Source organism: Harmonia axyridis, chromosome 2 (genome assembly GCF_914767665.1).
Source record: "Harmonia axyridis chromosome 2, icHarAxyr1.1, whole genome shotgun sequence".
NCBI classification, from domain to species: domain Eukaryota; kingdom Metazoa; phylum Arthropoda; class Insecta; order Coleoptera; family Coccinellidae; genus Harmonia; species Harmonia axyridis.
Window position 1 is genome coordinate 54,314,731 of NC_059502.1, and position 18,727 is coordinate 54,333,457.

General features: G+C 34.2%; 1 protein-coding gene across 2 annotated transcripts in view; it reads right to left on the minus strand.

The window, feature by feature from the left end:
- LOC123672741 (DDB1- and CUL4-associated factor 6-like) overlaps positions 1-18,458 on the minus strand; it is a 28,418-nt gene extending 9,960 nt beyond the window's left edge. The window contains exons 1-7 of one of the 2 annotated variants that reach the window (XM_045607008.1): positions 18,126-18,458; positions 17,642-17,914; positions 17,311-17,464; positions 17,053-17,213; positions 5,593-5,741; positions 2,850-3,039; positions 2,269-2,518 (exon numbers count right to left, since the gene is read on the minus strand). In XM_045607008.1, coding sequence (XP_045462964.1) covers positions 2,269-2,518; positions 2,850-3,039; positions 5,593-5,741; positions 17,053-17,213; positions 17,311-17,464; positions 17,642-17,914; positions 18,126-18,216 — 1,268 coding nt within the window. In that variant the 5' untranslated portion in view covers positions 18,217-18,458. The remainder of the gene's footprint in view (positions 1-2,268; positions 2,519-2,849; positions 3,040-5,592; positions 5,742-17,052; positions 17,214-17,310; positions 17,465-17,641; positions 17,915-18,125) is intronic. The other variant, XM_045607009.1, reaches the window with a different exon arrangement.
- Positions 18,459-18,727: the final 269 nt, after the last annotated feature.

An 18,727-nucleotide genomic window follows, 5' to 3' on the forward strand; every position in this document is an offset into this window, starting at 1 on the left:
AGGAACGAAAGAACCAGATCTACGGATCTTTGAATCATGCGCAAATCGTGCATGGTTCGATCTGAGCTAGTGAGCTGAAAAGAACCATTGGGTCAATTGAACGGGTCTTTTGAACCGGGTCGTCAGAGCTATTGATCTGGTTCGACCCGGGTCGTCGAAATTGAACGAACCACACATCCCTAGTATCCACTACCAGGAGCAAAGATGAGATTCCATTAGTAGATGCGGGCATCTCTTCACCATATACGATATGATGGAATTTGATAATAGTGTACACATTGATTTCTCTAGAAATGTACCAACTACACTGCGCAAAAAAATTAACGCACATTATGGAAATCTCAAATTTATTCTACAACTGAAGATGTTCTCAATGATAATAATTTTTATCCGAATTATGCATGCATATGTTATCCACTTTCAACGTTTTTCTTCAATACAGATGTTTTTTCCCAGCAGGAATAAAAAAAGATGAGATTATCAGATTTTGAATGTATTGACTCCATTCTGAAATCAGTTGTTCTCGATCAATTCTAGTGATCAATAGTTTTTCTTTCATTTGATTTTCTAAACTCGATCGCTATGCAAAGCGAGACACGCAATTTGACCCAAGAGGAATGTGCCCAAGCGGTAGTTTTGCGAGAAGAAGGGTGGACCTACACAAGAATTGCAGAAAGGTTTGGATTTTCCCATACAAGTGTGTCCAGAATGTTGCAGCGATTCAGGGAGACAGGTATGAATGTCCGAAGACCAGGACAGGGTAGACCACAGGTAACAACTGCCATTCAAGAACGTTACTTGAGAGTTTCTCCGTTGAGACAACGGTTTGCAACCACTCGCCTCCTTCAAAATCAGCTTGAGCAAACTCATGGGGTGCAAATTAGCACTCAGACAATAAGAAATCGTCTCAGAGAATATGATTTAAGGCCCAGCTCTTAGCCCACCCCATCGACGGGCGCGTTTGGATTTTGCGAGAGTGCATATCCATTGGGAAGAGGCTGATTGGGAAAGAGTTCTCTTCACAGATTCTGCCTCTTCCATTGTGATCGACGTTTCCTTGTATACAGACGTCCACATGAAAGATATGCTCAGTGCAATTTCCTGAATACTACTGGTTTCGGGGGAGGATCGATTATGGTATGAGGTGAAATATATTTGACTCCTCGCACTGACCTAGTGGTCATTGATAATGGAGCTATGAATGCTGATAGGTATATAAGGAACATTCTTGAAGAGCATGTAGTGCCATTTGCCCCATACATTGGTGAAAATTTCATTTTTATGGACGATAATGCCAGACCCCATCGTGCGCGCATCGTTCAGGAGTACCTTGAAGAGGTTGAAGTCTCTCGAATGGAATGGCCAGCAAGAAGTCCAGATCTCAATCCGATTGAGCAGGTTTGGGACAACCTCAATAGAAGGCTGAGAAGTTCATAAAATCATCCAGCTACTCTTAATTACTTAGGAATCCAACTCAGAGAAATCTGGGAAGGATTAGATCAGAACATTTTAAGATCACTCATTTTGAGTATGAACCGTCGTTGCCGAGCTGTAATTAATGCAAGGGGTGGAAATACCAAGTATTAAATCACTCATCATCATTCCAGTATTTTGAAAATTGTTTATTTCTCTTCTTTCACATAAGATTCGGTGAAATCCTGAATTTTTCTTCCATTTAATGTGTCTTGTTTAGTTCAAAACCTTCCCGAGAGAACATAAAAAATAAGTTATAAGGTCAATGTAGAGTTAACTTTCATTAAAATTGAGATTTTCAGAATGTGCGTTAATTTTTTTGCGCAGTGTATTTCTTTTTTTAAATATCAAAATGATAATAATCCGTATATTTTTTGTAACCTGACGTAATTACGATTATAATTCCAATAAATTTATTCGTCTATATACAACTGGATTTTTGGGAAAGATGAAAAATATTCAAAACTGCCTAAACAGACGGAAAGAGTATGATGCTAACAACAGAGACGAAGATTTCCAGAGGTTGGGGATAACTTTCCCCTTCTTTCTAATTGGAATTTCACTGTTTGTGGAAGAGACTTTTGGCATTCTGTATGCATTTCTTTCAAACACATTGCTATTACATCCTAAGATACTGACTTACTAGCACTATACATACAGTTATTTAATTTCTAAAGGCGAATGAATGAACAAGCGCTCAAAATTTCCTGATTTTACTTCAACGAATTCCTCATTTTTTTAATGGGTTATTAGTAAAAGCCCGTTAGCCAGAAGTATTACACAAACATTACTTACGTTTCAGTGGCATCTGAAGGACTTGATGTGTTGTCAGAATTAGAAACTTGATTTCTTCCATCGTCTTCAAGTGATAAATTTGGATTTGTTTCATCTGGATTGTCAGTAAGTCTTTGCACACTTTCCGGATCTAAAGCTTCCTCTCCAATACCACTAAGAGTAGCTCTAGTGACAGGATCGTTAAGCATTCTTGATAAAACTTCAGTCATACTCCTCATCAGTGTACCTTGTAAATGTGGTCTAGCTTGTCCTAAAATGATAATATTCGAATAATCATGTTGAGAAAAAAAAAGCAAAAGCAGAGACGTTTTCATTATTTTCTCAAAGGTTTTCTTTTTTAAAGGTTATGGGTCATTGAGGATCAATGACAAGTTATAGAAATATGGGTTGACGTCAGTTTGAAATTATGTTGGCTGATGATCATTCATATTTTTAACAAGGTGTGGGACTACAATTGGTGTACAAAAATGTTGTTTCTTTTTTTACCCTATTAGCCATTTTGCCGAAGGACATTTTTTAAATATTCAATGGTGTTTATATTAGATTTTCACTGTCAGTCATAATCAGAAAAAATTACTCACCCACAAAATTTCCACCTTCTCTTTCGGGCCTTGCGTTAGGTCCAGTGTCTGACCAATCACCTCTCAAACGAAGCCTCCTTACGCGTGCCCTTGTACTTCCAGATTTTTTCTTTAATAAAAATGAATTTACCCCCCTATCATCAGCTATTCCACTAACAACTTTCTGTTCATAGTGTTTTCGACTCAGGGTCTGAAATGTATAAAAATCAACATATTATAGAACTCGGCACTATCAAAATTTAATATTGAATTGTATGAAACTGTTTGACATTTTTCAATTTCTGGGCTGCATTGTCTTTGCTAGACCAAAAAAGATATCTAGAAATATCTGAAAATGTCTTTTATTATATCCCCCGAGCGTATAACTGCAATTATAATATAGTTATTAAATTGCAGCAAAACTATCGGGTTGGACCAATATAACCAAGGGTTAAGTGAATTTCATAATTACCTCAATATGAAAAACGTTTGATTGGCAACTCAATCAAGTTTTCACCCTTAAGAGATGGAAGTACAACAAAATACAAAAGATTGTCTATTTTGTGCTTCCTTCAGCAAACATAAATAAAACACACTTTCATTCAGAATATCGATTAAATTTTCATTTCAATAAAACCTGGACATTGTCATTATGTGTAGAATATAACATCATTTAAATGTTCTCCGCAAGATTTCTTACAGAACTGGATCCTTGAGTTGTGGGGTAATTTTCGATGAATCGCATATTTCGGGCAATGCGTATAACCGATAACTTGAAAGATCCAAAAAAAATCCAAAGACGATAAATCACAAGATCTTGGTGGCCAATTAACATCGCCATCAACAGGTAGTGTTGTGTGGCTTGTTGCACCATCTTGCTGGAACCACAATTCTTTCAATTCCATATCACTTATTTCAGGCCAGAAAAAAAATCGTAATTATTAGGCTATAGCGATGAGAATTGACGTTTTGAGTGATACCTTCATTTTCAAAGAAGTACGGTCCAATCACTTCACCAGATCAAATTGTTCACCATACAGTGACTTTGGATGTAATGGTCTCAGTAGTTACATGAAGATTTTCACTGTCTCATATGCGACAATTTTGCTTGTTTACATAGCCTTTGAGTGAAAAATTTCGTTGGTGAAGAAAATTCAATGCGAAAAATTGTCATCCCAACGCTATTGTTCAAGCATTATGGTCTCTGCATTCTATGGTCAACTGGCTTTTTTTCTTGAAGCTTGTAAGGAGATGCAAAATACGCCATAGTGTGCCGTAAAAGAGGTCCAAATGTTGTGCGCGCCGAAGAATGGATAATTTTGGATCTTGTTCAAATTACAGCAGCAATATTTTCAGTTGAGCGTGTATTTCGATGATGTATGGGCCTTAAGACATCAGTAACAGATCCAATCTCTCCGAATTTTTTCACTCTCTTACCAAGTGTACGCCCAGATGGACGATTATGTCGACCATAATCTGCCCGTAATGCACAAAAAGTAGTTACTGCAGAATTATTATTTTTGTAAAGGGTGTTTTTTTTAGAACTATAGAACTTTAAATTGCAATAAAACAACGATGGATTATTCGATTGACATGAATTTTATTTATCCGTAAGAGAATCTTGTGGCATTACATTTTAAATATTATTTTTGGCATATGACCTCCACGGCTGGCTCGGATGTAGTCCAATCTGGACGTCCAATTTTCGATAACTTTTTCCAACATTTGTGGCCGTATATCGACAATAACTCGGCGAATGTTGTCTTTCAAATGGTCAAGAGTTTGTGGCTTATCCACATAGACCAATGACTTTACATAGCCCCACAGAAAGTAGTATAGCGGTGTTAAATCACAAGATTTTGGAGGCCAATTCACAGGTCCAAAACGTGAAATTAGGCGGTCACCAAACGTGTCTTTCAATAAATCGATTGTGGCACGAGCTGTGTGACATGTTGCGCCGTCTTGTTGGAACCACAGCTCCTGGAGATCATGGTTGTTCAATTCAGGAATGAGAAAGTTAGTAATCATGGCTCTATACCGATCACCATTGACTGTAACGTTCTGGCCATCATCGTTTTTGAAGAAGTACGGACCAATGATTCCACCAGACCATAAAGCGCACCAAACAGTCAGTTTTTCTGGATGTAACGGTGTTTCGACATACACTTGAGGATTAGCTTCACTCCAAATGCGGCAGTTTTTTTTGTTGACGTAGCCATTCAACCAGAAGTGCGCTTCATCGCTAAACAAAATAAAATAGACGTAGTGCGCGATACGTATTCCGCACAGAACCATTATTTTCGAAATAAAATTGCACTATTTGCAAGCGTTGTTCAGGCGTGAGTCTATTCATGATGAATTGCCAAACCAAACTGAGAATAAATCACTTGACAGCTGTTGAATCGGTCTCCATCTTGAACAGTAATGCCAACTTAAAGTCATATACTTCGAAAAAAAAACACCCATTAGTTCTACAGGAGATAACTATCCAAATTGCTAAAATGGTTAACTTTCAACTAAATATTTTGTTTTTCCTTTAAAAATTCATGGATCAGAGTTTCGAGCTGGGAGGATCAATGAGGTAATAACAACCGATTTTTGTGCCAAGTTGCATGCAAATAGCTTTTTTAGTTTCCGAGAAAAACTCTGGACACTTTTTTATCCGACTTTCGTATTCTACACATTGTGAAATGTGAACATTTGAGAGTTGGGTGGGACTTTTTTTCCAAGAAAATTGATTGAAAATTACATAAATTACACTCACCTTCAAATTAAATAAATATAAATGGTCTGAAGAATAGCTAACCAATATTTCAGTACCATCGTCGCTGTAATTCAAGCATGTTATCCTATATGGGGGTTCCTCCAGATCTGGGGCTTTGAAGATGCAGTATGGATCGGAACTAGGATTACCTGTGAAGTAAATAAATAAACAAATAATAACTTTATTTCAATTAATCCTCACGATAACAAAGATCAAATGAAATAGACGTCACAAAAAAATATAACTACAAGAGTTTAGTAGTTTTTCAGTCTTTTTTTGAACACATTGTACAATTTTATGCGCATGTAGGATGGATGTTTTTCCGTCACTGATAATCTGTGAATTGGATAGTGTGGATTTTCTGATCTGGTTCTATAATTATGATGAGTTGTATGTACTGCAAACACTTCTCTTTGTTTGAAAAAAAATACTAAACACTCAAATATATATAAAGCGTACAGAGTTGAATTTTTGTTCTTTTTGAACACTCCTCTGCAAGACTCCCTAAATGACATATGATACATAATCCTAACAATTTTTTTTTTTGAACTTTGAAAATTACATCTACCGCAGAACTACTGCCCCAAAAAATTATTCCATACCTCATAATCGACTCAGCATTTGCGAAATATACAATCCCTAATTATTTTTCACTTATATACTTTGACAATGTTCTTATGCCAAAACTAATCTTACTGAGTTTGATAAGTACTCAATGTGGTCGTACCATTTCAAAAATCTATCAACATGTAGACCCAAAAATTTTGTTGATTTTTCTATTACTACAATTCTATTTCTGAGCTGTAATTCAGATCTCGACGCGATTTATCAGTATAATGAAAATTAATGCTGCAGTTTTGTCTTCATTTATTTTAAGTTTATTGGAGCAGAGCCAATTTTTAATTATTGTGAAAATTTCATCAGCTTTCTCCTTTAGAACCAAAAAAGTCGTACCTCCTAATAATACTTTTGTATCATCCACAAAGCAAGTAATAATAATCAAGAGGTATTCAATCAATATACACAGATCATTTAGTAGTAGTAGTAGTAACTGTTATTTATTGTTAAACAAAAGACCACCGACCTAGGGTCCTTCAGCCCTTTAATTTTCATTTTTTTTTTATACTTAAATATAATACATTTTATAACATGTAATCATTATTTAATTGGTATTCAAAATTTTCAAAAGAGTATGTGTAGGGTGTTTTCTTGTTCACTTATTTATTCCATCGTCATGGTATTAGAATAGAATAGAATAGAGTTTATTTAGTACAAATACAAAATAAACTACAGAAAATAGAGCTGTGAGTTATTCACCCTGAGGTTACAACTGTGTACAGCATTCAAATTATTATTTATTCCCTATTTTACGGTAACAAAAAAAAACTGAAAAACCAGCAAATATACATAATAAATGATAAATAAGTTTCAACTCTAAGTGATCCCTGTCTCAGCCGGTATAGGTACGTCTCTTCATCAGTTTTATCTTGTCTTCATCGGTGACTCTTTCTTCTCGGTTTTTTTCCCCTGTCGCCTTTAGCGTGTATTTTTTCTCGTCATCTTTTCTCCCTTATTTTTTTCTCCTTCTTTAAGTGGAATTTATAATCCTATGTATCTCAGTTCGGTCTTGTACAATCAGCCATCTCTTTAGTTCTTTGTTGAATTTATTTTTATTATTAATTTCTTTTATTTCTTTTGGTGAGATCGGGTATAATCTTGCAGCTATATATTCACTACATCTCTGTCCTATCCTTTTTTCTGCTCTGGGTCTCTCATAATTTTCGTTATCGTCTCCAGCTCTCGTAGAGTATTTGTGTTCTTTTTGTATGATGGAAATTTTATTTTGTTTGATATGCGAGATAATCCTTTGAGCAAAAATTTGCCTTATATCTAATACTTTTGCTAAAGTGTATATACTGTCACTAGAGAATGTAATTTTTTTTTTTGTACATTACTTTGAGGATATTTTTTTGGAGAACATCAATGATTCTCTTGTGTGTGTCAAAAACACCTCCCCATCCTATTATACCATACGAAAGCTGTGGCTGGACCAGCGACTCATAGAGCATCTGTAGATGTTTTGGAGAATTAACATAATTCATTATATACTTAAATCTATATAGGACACCTCTAAGTTTTCTCGAAACATACGTTATGTGTTCATCCCATTTCAAATGTTCATCGATGACTACGCCAAGATACCTTGTTGAATGTGTTTTTGCTATATATAACTGGTCATCGAAATTCAAGTCTCCTAAATCTGGAATTCCCTTTTTATTTGAGGCGAAGGTTATATATTTGGTCTTACTGATATTTATCGTCAGTTTATTCAATCTAAACCATTTTGTCAGAGTCTCAAATTCTTGGCATACTTGTTTTTTCAGATTCTTCCATGTAACATCATGAAAAAGTATCATGGTATCGTCCGCGAAACCGATAATTTCACCTTTGTTTTTAACCCTGAAGAGACTGTTTATATACAATATGAACAGGAGAGGCCCAAGAACTATACCCTGTGGTACTCCGAAATTTATTTGATTACTTTCACTATATTTTCCATTGAGGTGTACAATTTGTATTCTATCTGATAGATAGCTTCGTAGCAGATTTAATACTTTGCCGCGGAAACCATAATTTTCGAGCTTTTCTAGTAGACGATCATGACAGACAGTATCAAAAGCTTTTGCAAGATCGACAACTACCGCCAAAGTTGGAATTTTACTGTCAATATTTTTATATATGATGTCTGTGACTTTTTTTATGGCATTTTCCGTCGACATGCCTCTCCGAAAACCAAACTGATTATCTGATATAATTTTATGTTTATTTATAAATGTCTCCATACGAACTTTAATCAACTTTTCGAGGATCTTTCCCAGATTTGAAACTAAAGTTATCGGTCTATAGTTCTGCATGCGACTCCTGTCTCCTTCTTTATAGAGTGGTTTCACTATTCCTACTTTTAATATTTCTGGAAAACAGGCTTTTTCGAAGCAGTTATTCATAATATAAGTGAGAGGATTAGATATCTCCTGCCGTATTTCTTTCAAATGTTCTGCGTGTATTCCATCATATCCAGCTGATTTTTTCGATTTCAAACTACTTATAATTTTTTTTTATTTCTTCAGAATCAGTTGGAAAAAGAAAAAAAAGACTTATCAAAATGTTCACTCTGCTCTGTGAAGTCAGCAGGAGCAATTATTTCATTTGCATAACTTTCCCCTAGTCGACTATAATAGTCATTGAAAAGATCGCACATTTCTTGTCCGTTCTCAATGATTTCGTCATCGTCATTTCTTATGTGTTTTATATTTGTATCCGGTTTTTCGTAATTGGTAATCCTTTTCACACAGTCCCATAAAGCCTTGGAGTCTTTTTCATTATTTTTTATGCTCTTTTCGAAAAAATGTGTTTTGGCTTCTTTTATGAGCCTGTGTAATTTATTTTTTAATTTAGAATACTCGCTCTTCAGTTGTGAATTATTTGGCTCTCTTTTAACCCTATTAAACAATTTTTGTTTTTCATCTATCACTTTCATGATACTTGGAGTAACATAATCTTTTCTGATCTGATTTTTCTTTTTCGCGGAGATCACGCTTGTGCATTTATCTATATATTTTTTCAAGATATTGATAAAGTTTTCCATTATTTTATTAACATCATCACAACCGTAAACCGTATTCCATCCCTCATTAATCAAAAAATTTTTTAGTTTGTCGTAATTAATATATTTTTTAATACGTTCTTTTCCAATGTGATGTTCTTTTAGTTTTCTATTTGCATATAATAATACAGGATAATGGTCGGTAATAAGATTGCGAAATATGATGCCACTAACATTTAAATTTTCTGGATGCATAATACCTTTCACAAAATAATGATCTAAGCAGGATCGGCTGTCTGGCCGTGTGACATCGTTAATAAGTGATATGAATCCATATGTACTCAATATATTTTTATATTCTTCCACAAGAAATTCATGAGATAATAAATTTATATTTATATCACCACTAATAATATGATCGGAGCAATGTTTCTGTTTTTCTAGATAAACTGTTAATTCCTTATTAAATTCCATGATAGGATAATGTGGCGACTTATACAGGGTGTTTCCTAAACATGCGGCAAAAATTCAGGGGGTTGTTCCTTGGACTATTTTAAGCATGTTTTGTCCCTGGATGATTTTTGAAAAACCTCTTTGTTTCGAAGATACAGGGCGAACAACATTTTTCATATTTTTAAAATTAATAATAGTTTAAATAGAAATGCGTACCGCACTGTGTTTACTAAGTAGGTACAATTTATTTTTAAATTTGTTTAACAACATTCCAATTACTAAAAACGGACTTAAACCCCTTAGATTATTTCCTATGGGGCCATCTAAAATCATTAGTTTATACCACTCCAGTAGAAAATGTGGAAGACTTGCGAAATCGGATCATTGCTGGGTGTAACTTAATAAGAAATGATCCTGGTGTTTTTGAAAGGGTTCGGCAGTCAATGAGGAGAAGATTGGATGCTTGTATGCTGGCTAGAGGTGGTCATTTTCAACAGTTTTTGTAGGTTGAGTTGAATTTTCATGTAATTTTTCATAATAAAATGTTATTATCTGAAATTTTGTTTCCCCTATATCTTCGAAACAAATAGGTTTTTCAAAAATCATCAAAGGACAAAATATTCTTAGAATAGTCCAAGGAACAACCCCCTGAATTTTTGCCGCATGTTTAGGAAACACCCTGTATATCGCAGTGAGTTTTAAGCTTTTCTCTTGACTCTGAATATTCAATTCCAATGCTGTTATCTTTCCCAGTGTGATATTTTTGTGATCAAAAACAAAACCTTCTTTGACGTATACAATTATCCCATCGTTCTTGTTATATTTACCCTCACTGTAAACATGGGCGTACCCCCTCATCTTAAATAGTTTCGGATCCTCTACTTTGTATGTCTCAGTTAGTATAACAATGTCAAAATCTGTAGGAAACATTGCAAGTAACAATCTGAATTCATCGAAATTTTTTTGTATGCTCCGTATGTTCATCGTTATAATCTTCAATTCACCAATTAAATTCATCTTATCTAGTTCCCTCATACCATCAATGTTGATAGTTCGATAGTCTTCATTTTGATAGGTTCTGATGAAATCATCCATAATTTAATACTTTAATTTTGACTTATTTTAAACTTTGACGAATTGAATATACCCACAAAAAAAGGAAAGAAAAACTTCTATGTGAACCCCAAATAGAACTAATTTAGATTATATAATTTAATACACATATATTGTTTATTATTTGTATTAATAATTTTTTTTTTTACATAATGAAATTTCACTTATCTAATGCTGATTTCTGCCGAAGTTTCATCCCACTCGCACCTTCCTTTGAAGGTGGTTTCTTCCTATGTAAAAATCTTTTCTTATGCGTTGCCAATTGTGGTGTCATCAACTTAGCCAAACGTTCTTTCACACTACTTGTAGCTACCCCAGAAGCTGAATCTATCAATCCAAAATCTGTTCTCTCTTCTAGAGGCTTAGTTTGCTCCTCAGCGGCAGGAGTACTTGGTGCGCTATTTGGTCTATTTTCCTCTTCAGAACTATCCAGCTCCTCCAAATCGTAAATCCTCTGTCCAACCACCAACCTATTCCCCTTTATATAGGATTTTTCGGATGAATTTGCCCTAGCTTTCAGCAAGAACGACCTGAGCCTATTATTTTCCTGTCGCTGCTGAACAGTCAGATCATTTGCAACGGATACTGCAGTGCCTTTCAAGTTCTTCACGTGTTCGAAAATAATTTTTTTTGTTCGATATGAAACAAATTCAATTTTAACAGGACAATTTTTTTCCCTTCCCAGCGCGTAGCAATCACTAATTTCTGAGGTTTCAATGTTAGTCTTCAACAATTTATTAAGTTCACAGCAGAGAAACTCCGATGTCAATTTTGTATCCCTCTTCAAACCAAAAACTACAACATTATTCTTATTCAATATGCGCTCAGTTTTTTCGAGTCTTTCCTTAAGGTCTGCGCTCTCTCTCTCCAAATATTCGTTTCTACTTTTCAATGCTTGAATCTCCAACAACAACCTAGATTCTGATGCAGATATGCAATTTTTAACCTCTTTTTTGGAATTTTTAATTTCCTCCAAGAGTTGTTTCAGTGTTATTTCTTCCACTTCTCGATCTGGCATCTCCGTTCCAACGAAAAAAAAGAACAAGAAAAAAGCAGAGGTCACACGCTTCACTCCACTGAGACCGACCAGGGAGACTTAACTTTTAAACGTGCACAGGAAGGTCTAGGTTAAGAAAGGTGACAAACGAAGGGACAGAACTTAGGAAATTCAGAATAATCTACAATTTCTGCAGTGTGTGTAACACCTTATTTTAAACGATATCGGATATCAGCATGTGAGCGCACGCAGATGTCGCAAGAGAAGTCGAAATCCAAAATTCATAACAAACAATCAATTTCAAATTCTCAAACACCTCATTAATGACGTGTTATTTCTAATAATTAAAACGATAGGTAGCTACTCAGGGTTCGTCTTGACTTTGAACAAACCAAAACCAGCAAATATCACAGCAGATATCACCCAAAAACAACAACTGGAACAGCGATCGACCGAAACATTCGAACACCGTATGTAACGAAATCCGAATATTGTTCAATTATATTCTGATGTTCAATGAGTTTAGAATGAAACTTCTTGTTGAGTCTCTTAATTCTTTCATTTATCTGTTCAATTCCTGTCTTTTCATATAAAAGTTGGTTAGGGGGATTATGTAGAACATTATTTGGATGTCTCATTCTTGTTATTTTTCTCAGGGCTGCTGTTTCTGCTACTTGTAGAATTTTCATTGCTCTGGATTTGCAGTTTGCATACAGTGGGTGAGCATATTCAACAGATCATTTACATATAGAATAAATAATAACGGGCCCAGTACACTACCTTGAGGTACTCCTGTTTCAACCTTTGTGAACTCTGATTCAGCCTTGCCGACATTGCTTTTTCAAATATCCTAGAAAAACTAGGGAGAAGACTTATGGGTCTATAGTTTCTCAATTGCATTTTTATTACCCTATTCAAAAATAGGTTTTATTAACGAATATTTCAGCTGATCTGGAAATATTCCAAATTTGAAAGAATTATTGACAATATATGAAATCACGGTTTTCAGTTCATCGCTACAAGATTTGATCAGTGACAGAGGAACCTCATCATAGCCACTGCAATGTTTATTTTTGAAATTATTAATTATTTGAACAATTTCTTCAGGCGAAACTGGTGTGAGGGTGAATACTTCCATTATTTCCGGAGAATAATTTACAAAAGGAATATCAGTAATTTCCTTAGCCAACTGTTGAACAAGCGAATCAAAAAATTTGGAAAATTTGTTTGACACCTCAGAAGGTGACCCTTCAACACCACATTCATTGTTATCATTCTTTCCTATTACATCATTTACTATTGACCACATCATTTTGGATTTGCTATCTGAACTTTGGATCTTTTTCCCATAATAGGAAGCCTTGGATTTAAATAGAAGGGAAAAGAAAAACTATGAGAGTTTTTCTTTTCAATTTTATAAAGATCATCATATATTTTATGATGAGTTCGCAGTAGTAGAAGATTATCTAATCTATTCTTATATTCCCTAATTTCCTGAGTTTCAAACATCTTTGTGGAATCCACCTTCCTAACATGAACAAGTTTTTGAGGAAACTTCTCATGGAAGAGCAACAAAAATACATCAATAAAACTCTTCCATTGAGAATTCACAACACACTCATCTAGTAAGATCACAAGTAAGATCCCAACATTAAGGTTGTATACTACCTTTCTCACTAGGTTCTTCAGTGTATTATTTTGATTCTGTGTGGAAATCGCTAGATTTACTTTGAATATCAAGTAAGTGAGAACATCTCTTTATAGCACCTATCAAGGGAGAGATCTTCGATATAACAGTAGTTACATGACTATTCCACGTTAATTGAATTAGTTGACATTTGCTGAGCCAACTAGAGTTTATACATACAATAGAGGGAACACTTCCTCTTCTTTAATTGATTATATTCTTACGAATGTGAATCCTGATCACAGTAACACTTATATATTTGAGCCGCATATCAGCGATCATAGGACAATTTCATTATATTATAAAATACCCAAAAAGTGAGGTCTATAAGCAGGTTCAATCCAAGATTTTAAGAGATTTTTCAATTTCAAATATGAATTCACTTCGTAATTCTATTACTAGTAAATGTTTCAGTGAAATCTATAATACCTCTGATGTAAACGAAAGCTTTTATCATTTTTATAATATTCTAAGCTCTTCTGTTGAAGAGCGTATCTATTTCAAAAATGATGATGTGAAATGGATAACGCCGGAAATAAAACAATCAAAAAACGAATTAAAAAAACTGCACTGGTTCTAACAATCTCATTTAATTATATAAAGCTGAAAAGAAGAAATACGCATCCATGCTGAAGGATTCAAAGCTTAGGTATCATGAGAATTTATTGAGTGTCAACAAATGTAAATAAGACCGTATGGAATATTGTAAATAAAACAACTGGTAATAAGGCCAATTTAAAGACATCCCTCACATTGATCCTGCGGATACTAATAACGATAGAACTATTTTTTTACTTAATATCTTCTCCAAGGTGATTGAAAGACTAGTATAAAATCAAATTGTAAACTTCCTTGATAAGCACAAGCTATTAAAAAACAGTCAACATGGTTTTCGCAGGGGACATTCAACTCAGACAGCTGCATTTTCATTTGTCGATTATGTTTATCAGTTGTTTAATGTGAATTAAACATTAAGGAATATCCAGAAGAAATCGCATTTAAATATCAAGAATTCAAATTCTATTTAAAATTACCAGGAAGCAGTTATCGACCTCATGCACTCAATATACCATATCTAGGCCAAATAATATGCGAATTTTGCATATTCCAGCAACTCCGCAAGGCGGCCCATGACGAAAACTGTGTGTCGTCACAAATAATATAAAAGCTAAGAAAGCAGAAACATATCTTTAGAGTGTTTAGACGATGCTTTATGTGTTGCCGGCCTTTTCTTTGTCTTCTCACGTGCCTTCGATTGCCTCAATTTAGGCTTCAGGGGTGTTTTCCTGGAATGGATACACTCGTTCCTAACTGACAGAGCTATGACTGTTAAAATCGGTGATTGCTGTTCTGAATTGTTCAATGTACTTTTGGGTGTTCCGCAGGGATCAATACTGGGACCGTTCATCTTCATTCTGTTCATCAACGATCTGCCTGATCATGTAATAGCAGATTTGATCCCTATGTTTGCCAATGAAACCTCCTTTGCTTTGTCTTTTTTTGTGATGTTGTCATATCTAGGTGTAGAATCCCTCAGTTCGACCACTGTTTTTAAGAATATACTTTTAGGATTATATTCTTCCTTTGTTTCAATTCTACTAGAAATTGGTATCTTTGATGCCAATTCAGGACCTACTTCGGTGAAATGTTTATTAAACTCCTCAACTATATCTGCATCATCAGTTAATATCTTTCCATTGAGGCTTTCAACCTTTTCAGGCACATAATGTCTAGTCCGCTGTCTTCCACAAGTTTCATTCAAAATTTTCCATATCTTCTTGCTATTTCCATTTGATTTGACTGAAGATCTAGGTATTTATAGGCCAATTAGCAACTTATCATCATTTTCTAAGATCTTTGAAAAGTTATTGGCGAACAGACTTTTGAAATTTTTCAGGAAATTCAACATCATTGCAAAATGTCGGCATGGCTTTATGAAGGACATAAATGTTGACACAGCGATTTTTGAACTTATGCAATAGTTGAAGCATTGGAGAAGGAAGAGATCCCTGCTGGCCTATTTTTAGACCTGTCCAAGGCCTTTGACTGACACTTTGACTGTGTAGACCATGCACTTTTGCTGGAGAGTCTGGAAGCTCATGGAGTCAGAGACAAACAGCTTTCACTCATCAACAGTTACTTAAGTAGTAGAAAACAGAAAGTTGTAATGACGGTGGATGGCCACTCCTATGAATCTGGGGAGAGAGAGATCACAATGGGAGTACCGCAAGGTAGTATCCTGGGTCCTCTTCTTTTTGTTATCTATGTGAACTCACTCATTTGGACCTTTTTTGGGGATGGAGCACTGCCAATAATGTATGCTGATGACACAAACTTCTTGGTTAAGTCTATGGATATGCCGTCTGTCTTGAGAATCTTAGATGATGTTTTGAACTTGGTTGGTGTTGTGATAATGGCCTAGTAATGAACATCCAAAAGACAGAGTGTATGTTTTATGGATCTGGTCGATCTGAGATTGAAAAACCAAAAACCATCAAAAATCAGGATAATAATATAGAAGTGCATGATTCTGTTAAGTTCCTGGGAATTATTGTTGATTCTAAACTGAAATGGGGCACTCATATGGAACAACTTAAGAAAAGGCTAAATTCTATTTCCTACACTCTTTACAAGTTGAAACAGTAGGTACACTTTGATATATTAAAGATCCTTTATTATAATTACAAACTTTCAGGCAAGATTATCCTATGGTATAATTTTTTGGGGAGGGTCCACCCATGTTGAATCTGTCTTCGTCATACAAAAGTGGGCAATAAGATCTATATTATCACTTGGACATAGAGAATCATGTCGGGGTCACTTTAGAAAAAATAACATTCTGACAGTGTATGGTCTCTACATATATAGACTACTTCTATTTCTCCACAAACACCAATATCACTTTGAGGACTGTAGGAATGTTAATAACACAAGAAGAACTGAACCCTACTTTTATCCGATACACTCCTCAACTTTAAGGGAGAAAAGTGTCCATTATAGTGTGATGAAATTGTTTAATGGCTAAACAAGGAATTTGCAGGGCATAAATCATTTTATTTTTTTTCAGCGAAGGATTCACGACTATATACTGCAGTGTGAACCTTATAACTTGGAGGAATTTAGGAAAATTTGTAAAGAAAAAAATTGTTCCCGAAATTTATTCTTTTTTGGATTGACATGTTTCTATTTTGTTTTGTCATATCTGTGATGTGTAACTTTATTGTTGAAACGAAATAAATATTACTATTACGATTCCATGATAATCAAAAAATTTCGAAACTCATCATCTAATAATTGGGTAACAATTGAAAAACCTTTCAATTTTTAAAGGTCTATAAAACAAAATCTAAAACTTTTTTATGAAAAAAAATCAGTGGGTTGATTTAAACTTTCATACGAAGGTATCTTCCAAAAATTGAAAGAATTGATCAAGTGATTTCTGGACAGAATTAACATGAAGCTGCACCGAAGAAGCTAGTGAGAAAAGTAGTGTACATCCTCAAGACGTCAAAAAGTAATTCTACCTCAAATATTGATTTATCGAATATGTAATTGTACTGAATTATCATCAAAATTAAATAACTTGAAATTGAAAACAAGTCTTACCTCTGGTAATAGGTTTGAGTAACCTTCTATCGAACAAACGAACAGCCGAGTCTAAACATCCTACTGCCATTTGATTGATATTGGTAGGATTAATGGCTAACGCAGTCACTGCTCTCTTGGAGGATATGATTACATTGGCTTTACATCTAGTCTCATAGCAGCTGTAATGTTTCATTTCAGTCAACATCCTTACTTCAAATGTAGAATTTGTGTAAAGATCAAAGTGAAAAATATCTCAAACATCCCAAATATTTTTACCTAGTTTGTGTTCTTAAATCAAAGCTTCTCACTGTACCATCTTCACCACAACTGAAAAAGATGTGAGGGTCTAATGGAACTGTTACAAGTTCATATGTTGTTCCACTATGACAACTGAAACTGTGTGTCTCAGGATCTTTTATTCTATTCAGGTCTGAAAAATGATAGTTTCAATAAATAATTCCAAATGCACAATAATTGAAGTAATACCAACTCAACCTGTTAAGTTGTAAAATGAGGAAAATATAATGAACATTCCATAAAAAGAAAAAAAAATTACATTGATTATTGAAATATCAGCCTTTCCATCTCCATAAAACCAATTCCTCACCTGTATGTAAGATCACACCATCTCCAGAGCAAGACACTATTTGTTTATCATTAGTTGAAGGCAAGAATTTTGCACAAAATATATTTGCGCTATGCTTTGTTCGAAATCTGTCCATAAACTTATAATCGTGTCCATTAGTAATTGCAAGATGTTGATCGTCGGATCCAGAAAGAATATATTCCCCAGTAGAATTCCAACAAATTGTATTTACACAACCCTGATGAACTTGTAGATTTTTTAGAATATCTAAACGTTGCAGGAAGTTTTCATCATCTGAAATGTGTTAAAATAATAATATATCCAATTTTAATTGTCTGCGGTAATTTCATATTTGAATGAAAGGAACACACTAATAACGAATATTTTATATTGCTAGTATCAAAATGTTACCCCTAACTAAACTATTGAAGGGAATTCCAAGTACCTTAAATTGGAAAAATGGATATTTTTTAGTTTAATTATAGGATTGATAATATAGTCATACCTTTTAAATTAAAGTCATTTTTGAAGTATTTACTTCTGTAGGGTTGATAGTAAATATCCTGGAAAACTGATTTTCTTTTCATATTCATCATTTCATTCCAATAATAATAATATAATTTTCACACTGCAAATTTGATATTCGAATAATTGTAATGTTGGATATTGTGAAATTTTAAATAATCTTCATATCAGTGATACTGGTGTAAAATTCTGAAATGCAGCAACTTCGAATCATTGTTATAATCGATAAATAAATTCCAAATAGGACAATAAAATAATGTATATATAAATATAAATTATTACTACTAAACAAATATCATATGTTCAATATTTGACAATCTTGAGTTGACATCGAACATCGAATGAAAATTTCGATAACCATGGAATAAATAAGAAAATCCAGCTGATAATCGATAATGTTGCTTTATCATTAAGATATGATTAGATTCAGCAAGATTACTTTTTTATCTAAAGATCTTATATTTTTTCGTATCATTGAGCCATTTATGAATACAAAAATCTAATCGCTATCTGATGGCTAAACCAACAACCTACTAAATAAGTACTACTAGGGCTCAATAAGTTTTGTTGTTTGATAAGAGA